Raw genomic sequence first — 15,487 nt, 5'->3', positions numbered from 1 at the left:
GCAAATCAATATAAATACACTCAATCTATTCCCTTTGTTCTAAATGGTATCAACTTGAATCAACTGAAAGTCACGAAATTCTTAGGTATATATATATTGATGAACATTTAACTTGGAAAAATCATATCAAAGATGTATCAATTAAAATATCTAAACATATAGGTATAATGAATCGCTTAAAGTTTTTCCTACCTAGTAATATCTTATTGACCATCTATAATTCTTTTGTTCTGCCCTACTTAAACTATTGCATTCTCATTTGGGGTGTTCTTCAACTCAGTGTAACAAACTATTTACTTTACAAAAGCGGGCTGTTCGAATCATTTCTAATGCTGGTTATCGTGATCATTCAGCTCCACTTTTTGAACAATTTAAACTTCTAAAATTAAATGATCTTTATCGCCTTAACTTAGGTAAGTTTATGTATAAATACAACCATAATGCATTACCCTCTTGTTTTAACTCTTTCTTTACCTTAACTTCAAATATTCATTCGTATGATACTCAAAGTACTCGTAAGAAAAATCTTTATGTCCATTTCAACAGAACATCTTTATTTAGAAATAGTCTTGTCCAACGTGGTACTACATATTGGAATAGTCCCAGTGATTCACTTAAATCTGCACTTACTTTGTCAAAATTTGCAAAAAAATCAAAAGCAGTCCTTAATTCTTAGTTAAAGTTATGATATATTTTCTGGATGATGTTTGTCTTTGTACCCATACATGTACATGTTTTGTATGTAAGTCAGTGTTGTGGTAGTCTGTTGGTGTATTTGTTTGTTTTGTTCGTTTGTTCGTACGGGAACAAAAGCCTTGCTTCACCCTATGCCTAGATGTTGTCCTGTTTGTCATTATCTACTCAACCTAGGTGTACATTATTATTGTCTTTACTTCATCTGTGGTTTGCCATTATTTATTCATTAACATGTATATTAACTTTAATGATGTACACAAATGTAACTTTATGGCAACATTGAAATAAATGTATTGAAATGACTGGGACTCGAACTGCTGATCAGAAACACCAGAGCTTGAGTCCGGTGCTCTTAACCGCTAGGGCATGATATGCCACAGTAGACTGTGTGACCTGAAGGCGCTTTAGTACAGACTCCAGAAAGAGAAGGGGGTCATTGTATTAGTGGCATGGTTGACTGCACGTTGCGCAGCCTCACCTCTATAGACTCTTGCCATGTGTTATACATAAATTTATCTTGTAATACCAACATTTTAGACTTCAGTCAAGGATTAATAAAGCGCGCTACAAGATCAAAACTGTGATATTGAGGAAGTGTATACAATTGCTTTTATCATTAAAGGGTCTATTTAACTTTTGTAGGACAAAAAACACAATGTCCACAGATTTACACTAAACTTACACAGTTTGAAGATAATGATAGTAGAAAGCTTCCCTGAAAATATTACGTGCTGAGGTGCTGTAGTTTTTGGGAAATGAGTAAAACAATGTCATGAAAATAGTTTTCGTCTCATGAGACAAAAATTATTTTAATCATTTACAAACGTAAATATTGTTTTACTCATTTCTCAAAAACTACAGCACCTCAGTAAGTAATATTTGAAGGGAAGCTTTCCACTATCATTATCTTCAAACTTCAAACCCTGTAAGTTTAATGTAAATCTATGGAAATTTTGAAAAGGTACCCAAATCCTTTAAATAGGACCTGTTGGAGTATTACCCCCCCCCCCCCCTTGGATCACCAGTCAGGATGATCCCAATCGTCAGTCTTGATGATCTCAGATCAACGCCTACGATAATCACAAATCAGCATTTAAGATCATCCAAAATGATCGCTTATGATCCCAGTCATCTTTAACGATGATTCCAGTCATCACTTGCGATGATTCAAATCATGAAGATATTATATTTGGTTGTTGCTAATGCAATGTCCTGCTGATCTTTATCTTTATAGAAAGAGTGGCCTCTCGTCCAATCATATCAGAGATACCTGATCAGGAGGTCTTGGTGGGATCTAACGCCACGTTTGAGTGCAGGGTGGTGAGCGACTTGACTCCACACGTCATGTGGGTCAAATTAGAAAACAATAATTACACTGATCTTCAAGCCAGTGAGAGACTTCAGATTGTCGCTGTAAGTATTGTGTGCCACCTCGAGAAATCATTGTTCAAGCACTGCTAAAAATGGTATTCTTGAAACAAGAAAAACATCTTATTTTAAGAAAATTATTCTTGTGTCACTCCCTAGAAAATATTTTCTAGGGAGTGACACAAGAAGATTCTCTCAAAATAAGATGTTTTTCTTGTTTCAAGAAAACCATTTTTAGCAGTGAGACTATCGTTGTTCAAAGAACAAATAATCCACTTTGTGTGAAATGAAATCAGTCTATGTTTTATCTGTTTAGGGATTTCACTGCTAACCATTTTCCCTCTTCAGATGATCGCTAGATACAGATGCAATAAGTTGATGAAGGAATTTATTTCTTGTAATCATGCTGTATGGTGCCATTTGGATTAATTGTTTTCCCAACAGGTGTGGGAGACACAATATCAACACTTTTTAACTTTTTAAAAAGTTTACTTGGGGAAAGATGAACTTAACATGAAAAGTTACCTAACTGAAAGTCGGTTGAGAGTTAAACCAGCCCCCTAAGAAAATGGATATTTAAAACAAAATATGTATAAACATGTCCTGTGCCTTTAAACATGTTTTACTTGATTCTTAGGAAGCAGATAGAGGATTGATGACACAGATTTTGTTTGTAAGTTGCTCAGAATGCAAATATGTTGAGGATGTTTCAGAGAAATTTGCGCCAGGTGTTATCGACCTATGTGCTAGGATGCTGAAGGAGGTATTTTGGGAAAACATTTTAAAGTTGTAATTATTTCACTGTCGGTGGCATGCTGATAAACTTTACTATGTGGTCAGGGAAAGAGAGTAGTATCAAATTGTGACAGCCTTGTTTACTGCACAATAACATTGGCTTTTTCTAGCATGCTTTCGCTCCTAGCTTGAGAATCAACAAATTCTTCACACAGTGTTCTAAGATTTTTTCTGCATTTGTTTTTCCCCTGACTGTTCTCTTGTTTTATTTATCGTGGCAGATATTAACTTGTTCTTGCTAATTTAATGAGATAATTAATATACTCCAATTTGGGTTGCTTTCATCAATTTCAGTTCTCCTTTCAAAACAAACATGTCTTACGTTTTCTCTTTTTTAATTTCTCTCTTGGTATTTTCCAGTAAGGGAGGGTATGGTGACTTCATCAACCAAAAAATCACATAGCAGTAAAAATGTCTTCAAACATTTTTTTTGTAATAGCTTGAAAATTAAATCTGGGCAACCTGTCTCAAGTGAGAGAGAGAAATTGTGGTGGATGTAATGGGGTTTGTTTTAATGTGATTTTAGTGCAAACTGTTTTGTATCTCACAAGCACAACTGGACTACGGAAAATTGTATCAGTGAATTAGGATGTGCCATATTGTGTAACAATGTCAACTTAAAACAGACTGGACATTGGTCTTAAAACCGACAAGCAAACTTGCAAGCAAACTTGCAAATCAAAGAAACGAAGAGGAACAAAATTTTCTCAAGGTTTCTACACCTCACTCGGGTGTTTTGATTTTATCTAAAGGTTTGACAGGTAGAACATTTATAAAACCTAAGGTCTTGCTTTTCAACCATAAAGTACACTGTTTTTGCGTACATTTTGCAGTCTCCCAATGTAGCAGTATTTCTGAGTGGGATATTGGAATGTGTGTATACCACTTCTCTCCCCCCCCCCCCCCCCCTTTGCATCAGGACTCGATTTCATCAAGCTGTTAAGCAGAAATACGGGCTTGACTAATTTCTTGGCTAAGCAAACATTTATTAGGGAACCTCCCACAATGATGTTAAATTAGTGTAATTTTGGCTGGTCACCTGTTGCTGTTAAGTTGTCGGCACTTAGCAAGTCTTTGTGCTTACAGTCTTTATGAAATTGGACTTAGTTGACTACTCAGAAGTGGGGATTCCGGGGACAACTGTGGCTTAAGAACATAGAGCTATATATATTGACTATAGAGCGCTAGCTAACTTGCTCTGCGTTTTGAAGCCACCCTGGGCGCAGACATGTTTGATGTGTTGCGTGAATTTGGAATTTTAAGAGAACACACATTGCCGCGATTTGTTTTACATTCGGCGTGTGCGCTTATGTACCCGACTGTCCGCTTGCGTACGTCCGCGCTACGAAAACCGTATTCGACTTTATTGCCGTATTAAAAAAAGTATACGTGCCTATTAAACATGATGCACATGACGCTCGCAGTTTGTACGCTGATCAGCAGATTGGGCGTTCACATTTGCTGCATTGTTTGCTTCGATGGCACATAAAACAGAACAAACGCACTTTCATGCAAATAGCAGTACAATTGCCGTACAAATTTCAAGCTTTTGTATTGGTTTGTACATAAACATGGATGTGCCCACACAGCTTCAAAATCTTAGTGCGTGTATCACGGGGTGTTAGCGCTTTAGTCAATATATATATAGCTCTATGCTTAAGAATGATTTATATCTTATTTCTATTCTTTGGGTCTTTTTGTTGTAAAGTATTATTTTCCTGTTGTTTCTTGTTATATTGCATGTTAATTGATGTACTTTATGAGATTCCTCGACCAGCCCAAACATTTCGTTGAGGACAAAACTTAGTTTGAGTTGAGAGTGGACAATGTTAGTGTACAAAATCTTTTATGAATTATTTGTTACAATTTTGACAACTTTTCCCCTAAAAACAAGTATGCTGCAATGAACTTGCAGTTTCCCAGGGTTGGCTTGTTTTGCATGTTCCTTGATGTTGTCCTTAGAAGATTTCCTAAATCGCTGACTTTTTTTACAAAAGGTGAACACAAATGTAAATTTGAGTGTTAAAGGGTTTGTGTACTTTTTGTATGAAACACAGAACACAAACTTGAAGTTTTACTTGCTGGTGTGCATTGAGAAATGAGTAAAACAATGTCACAACAATTATTTTAGCAAGTACAACAGATTTACTTGACTCTTCTGAAACATTGCCCTGTGATTTTCAACTAATTATCTCAAACACTTGACGACTAATGAGGCTGAAACCTCTATTGTAAATTATGTTACACACATCTTGATTTACAGTAAGAATGGATTCATGTCTTGGCCAAAAACATGATCTACAAAGTGTACCCAAGCTCTTGAAGGGCAAACTGCAATACATTGCTTAAATGATATTTTATCCCCTTTTAATTATTAACCCAACAAACAAGCAGCCTGAATGGAATAAGACGTCGACACAGTGAGCAAATCTCACTAGATCCAACCCTGCATGAGTGTGTATTTTTTGCAAGTATGTTTGTATCAGTGCTCGCAAATTGAGCAAAGAAAACCTTGTGAGTACAGAATAAAGTAAAAGCTTGGAGGAAACAGCAACGGGGTAGTGGAGTAATCAAAGAGGATGAGAGTGGGCAAGAAATATCATTTCTGTACCTAGATACATTTTCTAGTTAGACAACCTACAATCTATCCACTGTTCTTAATATGTACAATTTTGGGAACTACCCCCAATATGAAAAAAGAACTGGTCTGATTTAGAAGACTAATTTTGCAAAGTCTCCTACAAGCTCTTCCTTTGTTCATTAATCAATTAATATTTATGTGCATGTAAAACTGACTAACCGATTATTGTTGATTTTCATTGCATGCTTGGCATCGCTATAGGATGAATGGTCAAAGGATTTGAGGCATCAATGCAAAGATATTATGAAAAACCATCTCTCCAATTACACCCTGGAATGGAGGTGTTATTCCAAAGAGGTATTATTATGTCGCCATGACAACCTGAGCCTCGCTGATCCTCAGTCATTAACCTTTGACCTGGACTCACCAGGTCAGACTGTAAGGGGTCAAGCTCTGGTTTGCCGGCAGAGTTATTTTTGATGGTGATGGTGCTGAAATTTGCTGGTGTTGGGGCGTTTGGTAGTTGTGTATGCAAATAGCTTTTACCTTCCTTTACAATGTACAAGCTTTTCCAAAACTCCGGAAACTACTGAGAATACAGTGTTAACACACGTTTGTGTATGGTTAAAACCCAAATTAATTTTCTTTATCCCTGACGCAATGCAAATTTGTTGTTTTTTCTATTTTTAGAACAAAGAAAAAAGAAAGAAAGAAGAAAATCGGCTTAAAAAGTAACGCTGACTTGTTATGTTTAATGTCGTTTCTAATCTGGTAGAATACTTAAAACAAAAAGTTATCAAAAGAATCGATAATAATTGTGTTTTATTTTCTTCATAAAATTATGACAAATCCAAAATTTGGCCACAGATGAAGTAACTGGTCAGCACCTTAGTTGCAATAAATTCTTAGAGGAGTGGAGAATATGGTAAAAGTTTGCATACACAACACAAGTTACTTGTAGGCGGACTTTACTACACTAACATCTCCCAACCCCTCATTTTCCTGCATGCATTGTACTAATCATCTCCTGCTAATCCTTATCTATCCCAATCCACTTCCGCTAATCCTTACTCGACTAATCCTGTGCCAACTTATGCTCTGACTGTCTTGAGTTAGCCTTTTTGACTAAAGGTGGTACAAATTTATCTGATAATTGTTCGTGCACAATTATTGGTTGTTAATTTTCACTTTTTTTTTTTTTAAAGAAGACCATAACAAAACAGGCGTTAAACCAGTGTAAGAAACCAAGGTTACCAACATACATTAGCCTTAACTGCCCTATTAAGAGTAACAACCCCAACCTAACCACTAACCCCAAAAGTAATTCAAAAATTATTGTAAACCTTTTTAAAGTAACATAACAGATGAAACAAACTCTGTAAAAGTGTTTTTAAACATTTTAACCCTAAACTTAAAAGTTTCAAAACTGTAACGAAACGTTTCCAACCTAACAAGTTTTTTTAAAGTTTTTTTTTTTACCTAACTGCTTTTTATCGGTAAGCTGAATAACTAACCCCATGTAAAAACAAAGTTCCCCTAAATTAATGCAGTGTTATATTTGGTGGTTGGTATAAGCCCAATATCCATGGAATGGTGTTTTTAAAATCAAGATGGTAACTCTAATATGACAGTGCACTATTCTTGTAATTGTTCCCTTTACTCAGCCGTTCTTTTCAGCAGCACTCGGCTTCTCACTGCCACAACACGGGACACACATTTTCAGCAGCATTGTTTTCTCAAACCTGTTCTTTTTATATATTAATCAATTATTTTCACTGGTTTGCATTTCGTTCCTGATTAAAGCACATTCTCTTCTTCCTGGGTGAGGTATTGAAACCTCGGTTTCCTTTTCTTCTTGGAAAGTGTCGCTTGAAACTAATTTGTTGAAACTGTCACAAAATGTCAACAAAACACTTAAAAAGGTTTGCTGTCGCTGTGAGCGTCAAAGAGATTGAAGTTCTACATTAATGACAGTAATCATTTTGTGGAAGGTGACACTTTCTCTTCCTTCTATTAAACCTTTTACATGTTGCTGCTGCTACTGCCATTAAATTGCTCGTTGTCGAGTACACTTCAGAGACTCCCTTGCTTGTTAAACCTACACTATCCTGTCGCTAAGGAAGTAAGGAAATGTAGGTTTAACAGATAAGTAGCTTTTTGTGGACTTCCAAATTAACTTGGAGTCAATGGATTTAAAATTACTTTTGACAACAACCAAAATGCGGACTTCATTTCAGGTACCAAATGTACAAAGAGGGCGCTTTATGCTTTTTCAGCAATGCTGATTTGCTATCGGGAACACCATAGAGACAAACTTTGAAGCGAGTAATTTTATTAATTAAGAATGTTCACATTTATGGGCAAAAGCAAAATGGTGCAAGCATGATAAAGGTTTAATTTTTTCAGCCGCGACTCCTTTTTATTTAAGGTTTTTCTTCTCACAATCTTTCTCATTTTCAAATATTTATCCTCAGATATGGTGTTCTTTTTTTAATTGTATCATGTTTCATGTGTTGTGACTTTTCTATCCAATGTTTTTTTTTCTGTCAATGTCAGCATTTTGTCTACTCCTTTTTCTCTTGGTTTGTCTTTCAATATTATTGTTTAATGCAAGTTTATATTTTCCACAGCTCATTTTATTTCTTGATGCCATGCCATGGTTCACTTTGCTTATTCACTTTGCTTCCATTTGGTTTCACTTCTAAGATCACATGCATTCAGCGAACTTCTTTTTAATTGTTGTTTCTGGCCTGAGCCACTGCAAATGCAAACGCGGAGCAAATTTTGACGTCACGTGGCTGATATCTCAGCGAATGTTTTGCAGGAGTTGAACACAGCTCAACTGCTGCAAATTATTCCATGCGAACTTGTGATGTCAAAATTTGTGTTGCATTCGCAGGGAGTATGAACGGGACTTCACCTGCCATCTTGAAGCCCTTTTCTGAACACGTGGTATCAAAATTGTCGACAAGCTGAAAAGGGCTCAAGGCATTTTTTCAACTTGTTTTCCAACTATGTACTTTAAACGTAGTCTTTGTACTGATTTGATAAATATATTCACTATGAAACCAGCTTTTGCTGGTAGCATTGTTTGCGCAAATGAGTGTAGGAGGGACATGAAACACTCACATAAGATTGGAAAAAGCTATGTTTAGTCCTTACAACTCCTCTCTCTAAGCAGTCTGTAATAGTGGATGTATTTGCATCTTTATGGCTCCTGCTTTTTTGAATTTCTATACATGCTTGACTTGTTCTGCCTTTTTCATTTTTTCTGTTCTGCCATTGTTTTTAATCTTTGGTGGTGACTTTTTCCTGTATCTTCTTTTGTGATTGATTTAAAAAAAAACATGGACCCTTCATTGTATTTGGAGTGTTCATTGATAAGCTAAACATCTTCTTGGTACTGATTTATGTAACATAGGTTGAGGCGTGGGTTAATATATGGGATTTTTGATGGGTTAAGCCTGCGTCATACTACACGTATATTGCAAAAACACAAGAGGAATATCTTGTATCACACTTGGAAAGCAGTGCATTTTATTCTTACGTGGAGTATGAACCAAGCTTTACTAAACCCATGGTATAGTTTCTCGAATCTTCCTGTAATAACTTTTGAAATACCAAAAAGCAACACATCGATTTCGAGTGACTGGGGTAGAAGTGAATTTCATGGAAAAGAAAGTATCATTCATAAAGCCATTTCTTGGTCATGCACAGCACGTCCACGCATATTGCAATTCTCAATTTTGCTGTCAACTTTTTGAATCAAGAACTCTCGAATTTCATCAAATGATTCTGTGAAAGTCACTTTAAATCTCCCATGCAATTTACTCAATATAAAGCACAAGCACAGCTGAATTTTTATGGGTTTAATATCGCTGCCACATTTTTCATGTGAAAGATGGGACTGGGGGATGCTTAGTTGTTATACACACCTCAGCTAAACGTGATGTGTTTCACATTGAGGCTTTCAAAACTTCAAAGTTTGGACCAATCCCTGGTAACCAGAATTAAACCCACTTGGGACAGTGAAAAATCTCATGAACAGTTTAACAGTGACATTAAACCCGCACACAAAATTCACAACATGTTATGTTTTTGAGTTCGCTTGGTCCCCCTTTTTTTATGTGATGGAAGAGTTAATAATGTGATTTGATCTTCGTCCTCTTTAGACCGTGTCTAAGAAGATAAATGTGCAAGAGCGATCGATTGAGTTCTACAATGTCTCCATGGAAGAAGCTGGACTTTACTACTGTCTAGCTGGAAATGGACTTGGGATTAGCGAGGAAATGGCTGTCCTTACCGTTGTGCCAAGTAAGTTTTTGAGGAATAAATTTATATTGAGGGAAGAGGGAGAAGTTAAAAGAAGTTAAAAGCATTTAAAAGAAAGGCAGAAAGTAAATAAAAAAAAATAAAAAAATAATGTCATAAAAAATTTGCCCTCCAACACCTCGCTCATTTAAATATTTAAACTTTGTTACACAGAAATCTAAAATTGTTGATAGAGGAGTTATAAAGGAGATTGAAATCGTGCAGGACTTGCGTTCCAGCGCTCTATATAGCCCTAGGTTTGCATTTTTTCTGTTATGTCAATGTCTTTGTATGAGGGTGCCAGTCGGAAGCTATACAACCTGTAGCTGCCTTGTATCCAGAGATCACACCCAAATTACAAACAACATGGAAAGTGGCAGCCAGTGGATCACCAAAAGGGAGTGGCAACTTTTTGTTTCAAATTAAGTTATTGCTTATGTTTGCATCACTCCTTTTATCTGCAGTTCCCACCCGTGCACCCTCCTCCAAACCCCCCAAGGTGATCCTGAAACCCCCAGATCATTGGAATCAGCAGAAGACGGTAATGATCGTCTCCATCGCTTGTTGCTCCATCATTTTGGTCCTCTTCTTCTTCATCTTTATCATGTGCTACAAGAATAATCAGCGTCACACCAGGAATGTTGGTCTGGATAAGTATCCAATCAAGAGCCAACTCACTAGACAGGTATGCCGGAAACCTTCTTCCAAGATGTCTCGTTTTCAATAAATACCTTTGTATTTTGGAACTGTTTGATTGTTTTAATCCTTATAAATGTAGATGTTCACAAACTATTATCTGAAAATATCATTTCAAAAAGTGGTTGTATTTTTGAGATATTGCCCTCAATTTTTGCAAAGTGCTGATTGTTTTTTCTTTTTCTGATTCTGGTAGCTTTCGTCCGAGTCTAACCATTCCTCGACTCCATTAGTGATTGGCCGAGCTAGGCTATCCTCATCTCTTACTGTGGTGTCAGAGTATGAAGTACCACTGGATCCAGAATGGGAGTTCCCTAGAGATAGGTAAGTCCGTTTTTTTTAAACCTCCACCCTCTAAAAAATAGTACGCAAAAAAAAAATCATTATTTTAAAAGTAAGATCAAATTCATAAAACCATATGAAAACCCCAGATTGCTGAGTATGGTCACTCACAAGCTTGCAAGCTTTGCGCTAGAAAGCTTGCAAGCTTTGCGCTAGAAAGCTTGCAAGCTTTGCGCTAGAAAGCTTGCAAGCTTTGCGCTAGAAAGCTTGCAAGCTTTGCGCTAGAAAGCTTGCAAGCTTTGCGCTAGAAAGCTTGCAAGCTTTGCGCTAGAAAGCCTGCAAGCCTTGCGCTATAAAGCTTGCAAGCTTTGCGCTAGAAAGCCTGCAAGCCTTGCGCTAGAAAGCTTGCAAGCTTTGCGCTAGAAAGCTTGCAAGCTTTGCGCTAGAAAGCTTGCAAGCTTTGCGCTAGAAAGCCTGCAAGCCTTGCGCTATAAAGCTTGCAAGCTTTGCGCTAGAAAGCTTGCAAGCTTTGCGCTAGAAAGCTTGCAAGCTTTGCGCTAGAAAGCTTGCAAGCTTTGCGCTAGAAAGCTTGCAAGCTTTGCGCTAGAAAGCCTGCAAGCCTTGCGCTATAAAGCTTGCAAGCTTTGCGCTAGAAAGCTTGCAAGCCTTGCGCTAAAAAGCCTGCAAGCTTTGCGCTATAAAGCTTGCAAGCTTTGCGCTAGAAAGCCTGCAAGCTTTGCGTTAGAAAGCTTTCACTCTTTGTGCTCAAAAGTTCAGGGTTTTTGTTACAATACCTCTCGCGTCCCTGTCACTTTATACTGGTCTTAGGTATTGGTTTTACAGAACCAGCAATATCATTTGATAACAAGGTAAATATATGGGCTGTTTACTCCCCAGGGAAATGAGATGAATTAAGGAATGAATTAAGGCCCAGTGACCAGGGGTAATGATGTTGGAAGCATTTTGAGGCGCACTTCGGGTGTCAAAAATGCTATATAAAAACCGGCTATTATTAATATTATTATTATATTTTATTACTTTATCCAAATAATGACGTTTTATAATTAAACGTACAATTTGACTGTGAAGTGAATGCGAGATCAATGGTACATCCGTAAACTGTGACCGTCATTGTATTGACAGTGGCTAAGTTTGATACAACCAAACAATTGCAAGTTAAAGGCAGTGGACGCTATTGGTAATTACTCAAAATAATTATCAGCATAAAACCTTACTTGGTAACGAGTAATGGGGAGAGGTTGATATTATAAAACATTGTGAGAAACGGCTCCCTCTGAAGTGACGTAGTTTTCGAGAAAGAAGTGATTTTCCACGAATTTGATTTCGAGACCTCAAAATTAGAATTTGAGATCTCAAAATCAAGCATCTGAAAGCTCACAACTTCGTGTGACAAGGGTGTTTTTTTCTTTCGTTATTATCTTGCAACTTCGACGACCAATTGAGTTCAAATTTTCACAGGTTTGTTATTTCATGCATATGTTGAGATACACCAAGTGAGAAGACTGGTCTTTGACAATTACCAATAGTGTCCAATGTCTTTAAGGAGGGGGTTGACTTAGGGTTGACTTGGTTTAATCAACAACTGTGTTTTGATTTTAGGTTAACCCTGGGCAAGGCGCTCGGTGAGGGAGCATTTGGCAAGGTCGTCTTGGCAGAAGCAGTTGGCATCTCAGCCAAGGAACAGACAACAACAGTGGCTGTCAAGATGTTGAAAGGTAAATGCTGTTTTGTTGTTGAGTATAGACCTATCTTTTGTTTACAAACTTTGACAACTATTTTGTAGGGAAGGCCTTGGCAAGCGAACAATATGTGAACTGGCTTTGCAAACAAAAATTTTTTTTATGTTTTTTTTAATGAAATATAAGTTAACCTCATGTTTTGAATAGTACTTTTTTATTTAGTAATAAATGTGGCGGTTTGTTTTAATGAAGTATATAAGTTAACCTTATGTTTTGGATAGGATTTTTCGCTTAATTAGTAATAAATGTGACAGTTTTGAAGTATAAACTAACCTTATGTTTTGGATAAAAAAAATTGTTTAATTATTAGTAAGATTGGTATTAAAGCCATTGGACCCTTTCGGTACAGAAAAATATATAAAAGTTCACAGATTTACAAATAACTTACAGGGTTTACAGAAGGTAGTGGTGAAAGACTTCTCTTGAAACATTATTCCATGAAATGCTTTACTTTTTGAGAAAACAGTAAAACAATATCAATTCTCGTTACCGAGAATTACGGATTTATTTTAAACACATGTCATGACACGGCGAAACGCGCGGATACAAAGGTGGGTTTTCCCGTTATTTTCTCCCGACTCCGATGACCGATTGAGCCTAAATTTTCACAGGTTTGTTATTTGATATAGAAGTTGTGATACACGAAGTGTGGGCCTTGGACAATACTGTTTACCGAAAGGATCCAATGGCTTTAATTTGATAGAGTTTTGGATCAAATAAGAAACTGTTAGGAGATATCATTACATATTTTCATGGTGTATTTTTGTCTATTCACAGCCAATGCAACGGATCGTGAGCTTTCTGACCTGGTCTCTGAGTTGGAGATGATGAAGATGATTGGAAAACATACTAACATTATCAACCTGCTCGGATGCTGTACTCAAGATGGTCAGTAAATCATGATTATTTGTCTTGTTCCCTGGATTACAATACCAGTCACCCCCCCCCCCCCCCCAAAAAAAAGTAAAGAAACCAGACTTGTTTAATTTGTAGTATTAAGCCTGGTTCATACTTCCTGCGAATGCGAATGTGATACGAAGAGTTGAGCTGTGTTCAACTTCTGCAAAATATTCTCGGATGAAAACAGCCGTGGCGTTCGCAATTCGTGTCGCATTTGCAGGAATTATGAACCGGACTTAAGTATTGGGGGCCCCTCTCCTGCCAAACTGGCTATATTCACAAAGTTCCAAGAGGATAATGTAAAGATTTAAGAAATTCTGGTGTCCACATAATACCAGCTGTACAAGAAACCAATGCACTCAATGCTAGCCTGCTGGGTATTGTACTTTATGGCAGTCTGTGGTTCCAGTGTTATAGGAAGGTTTTAATAGAATTGAATGAATACTAAACAAGTTGTCTGCTTTGTTCATTTCTCCATTCTGCAGGCCCACTGTATGTCGTTGGTGAGTATGCTCGCCACGGTAACCTGCGTGATTTCTTGCGTCTCCGTCGGCCCCCAGATAACGCAGAGATGACCGTCCTACTCCCCGGCCATGAACTCCTGACCAATAAGGACCTCATATCCATGTCGTATCAAGTGGCCCGTGGTATGGAATTCCTTGCCTCCAAGAAGGCAATTCACCGTGACCTGGCTGCCCGCAATGTGTTGGTTACAGACGACTACATCATGAAGATTGCTGATTTTGGACTTGCCCGAGATGTTCACTATATCGATTTCTACAAGAAAACCACTGATGTAAGTCAGAAGAAAACCCTATTAAAACAAAAACCGTTATGTTTAAGGCATTGAACACTTTAGGTAATTACTCAAAAGAATTGTTAGCATGAAAACCTGGCAACGAGCAATAGGAAGCATTGTGAGAGACAGCTCCCTAAAGTTACGTAGTTTTTGAGGAGGTTATTTCTCACTCGAGTATTAAAAGACTTCAGCTGAAGCCTTTTATTAGGCATTTGAAAGCACACAAATTTGTCCAACAAGGGTTTTTGTTTTCTTCATCATTTTCTTGCAACCTAAAGACTAATCAAGCCCAAATATTCAAAGTTTTGAAAGTGAGAAAACCGGCCTTTGACAATTACCAAACATGTCTAGGGGTAGTTTCACAAAGATTTAGGACTAGTCCTAACTTAGAACTAGTCCTAGGAGATATTAAAAATGTATGGCTAGTTCTAAGTAAATCTCGAGATAAGACTAGTCTTAACTGTTTGTGAAATCCACCCCTGTGCCTTTAAGTAATATTTGTTTGCGTAATATTAGAAGATTACCGAGACCTTATTTTCCTCCTTCTATCTCCACAGGGTCGTTTGCCAGTCAAGTGGATGGCTCCAGAGGCGCTGTTTGACCGAGTCTTCACCACTCAGAGCGATGTCTGGTCTTTTGGTATCTTACTATGGGAGATCATTACCCTTGGAGGTACACCATACCCTAGCGTACCTGTAGAGAAGATGTTTGACTACCTGAAACTCGGCAAGCGCCTAGAACAACCCATGAACTGCTCCTTAGAAATGTGAGTCTTTGCCAGAGTTGTTATTTATCTAAAGGGTTTAGGAGGTTTTGAAAAGTTTTTTTGAGTCAGTTACGCCATACATGGATGAAAACTTAAAAGATGACAGTCATCATTTGAGTTAATTTCCCCACAAATTGGCATGCAGTGTTTCTTCACGACAACAAGTAAAACCTTGCAATTTCGAGGCATATTTTTTGTGGATTGTCATGTTCTACTTTCAAAACACCTTTTTAACCATGCATTTGATAACAAATGGTTTCAAATGCTTTTCATAGACCAACTCTCCCGATCCAAGGCATAGTGACCATTTAATCTTCACGAGACTTGTACAGTCTGTTAGAGAGTCGCACGAGTAGAGAGTCGCACGAGTGTTTTATGTATTATTAACTTGTGCTTTATGTGTGATTTTGTTTTAGCTACCACATAATGAGAGAGTGCTGGCACACCTCCCCTGGACAGCGACCAACATTCTTTGATCTCGTCGATGACCTGGCCAGGATTATCTCCCTCTCGTCCAATCAGGTAAGGTTAAC

The 15,487-nt window shown here is 37.4% G+C and overlaps 1 protein-coding gene across 4 annotated transcripts in view; it reads left to right on the top strand.

Annotated features, from left to right (window-relative positions):
• LOC139941110 (fibroblast growth factor receptor-like) overlaps positions 1-15,487 on the top strand; it is an 81,230-nt gene that overhangs the window by 59,185 nt on the left and 6,558 nt on the right. For 3 of the 4 annotated variants that reach the window (XM_071937542.1, XM_071937545.1, XM_071937544.1), the window contains 10 exons: positions 1,931-2,109; positions 5,702-5,797; positions 9,613-9,754; positions 10,216-10,436; positions 10,644-10,771; positions 12,350-12,465; positions 13,267-13,377; positions 13,875-14,185; positions 14,746-14,954; positions 15,371-15,476. In XM_071937542.1, coding sequence (XP_071793643.1) covers positions 1,931-2,109; positions 5,702-5,797; positions 9,613-9,754; positions 10,216-10,436; positions 10,644-10,771; positions 12,350-12,465; positions 13,267-13,377; positions 13,875-14,185; positions 14,746-14,954; positions 15,371-15,476 — 1,619 coding nt within the window. The remainder of the gene's footprint in view (positions 1-1,930; positions 2,110-5,701; positions 5,798-9,612; positions 9,755-10,215; positions 10,437-10,643; positions 10,772-12,349; positions 12,466-13,266; positions 13,378-13,874; positions 14,186-14,745; positions 14,955-15,370; positions 15,477-15,487) is intronic. The other variant, XM_071937543.1, reaches the window with a different exon arrangement.

This window comes from Asterias amurensis, chromosome 8, assembly GCF_032118995.1.
Source record: "Asterias amurensis chromosome 8, ASM3211899v1".
NCBI classification, from domain to species: Eukaryota; Metazoa; Echinodermata; class Asteroidea; order Forcipulatida; family Asteriidae; genus Asterias; species Asterias amurensis.
Note: the sequence above shows the minus strand (reverse complement) of the source record. Positions and strands in the feature narration are given on the sequence as shown.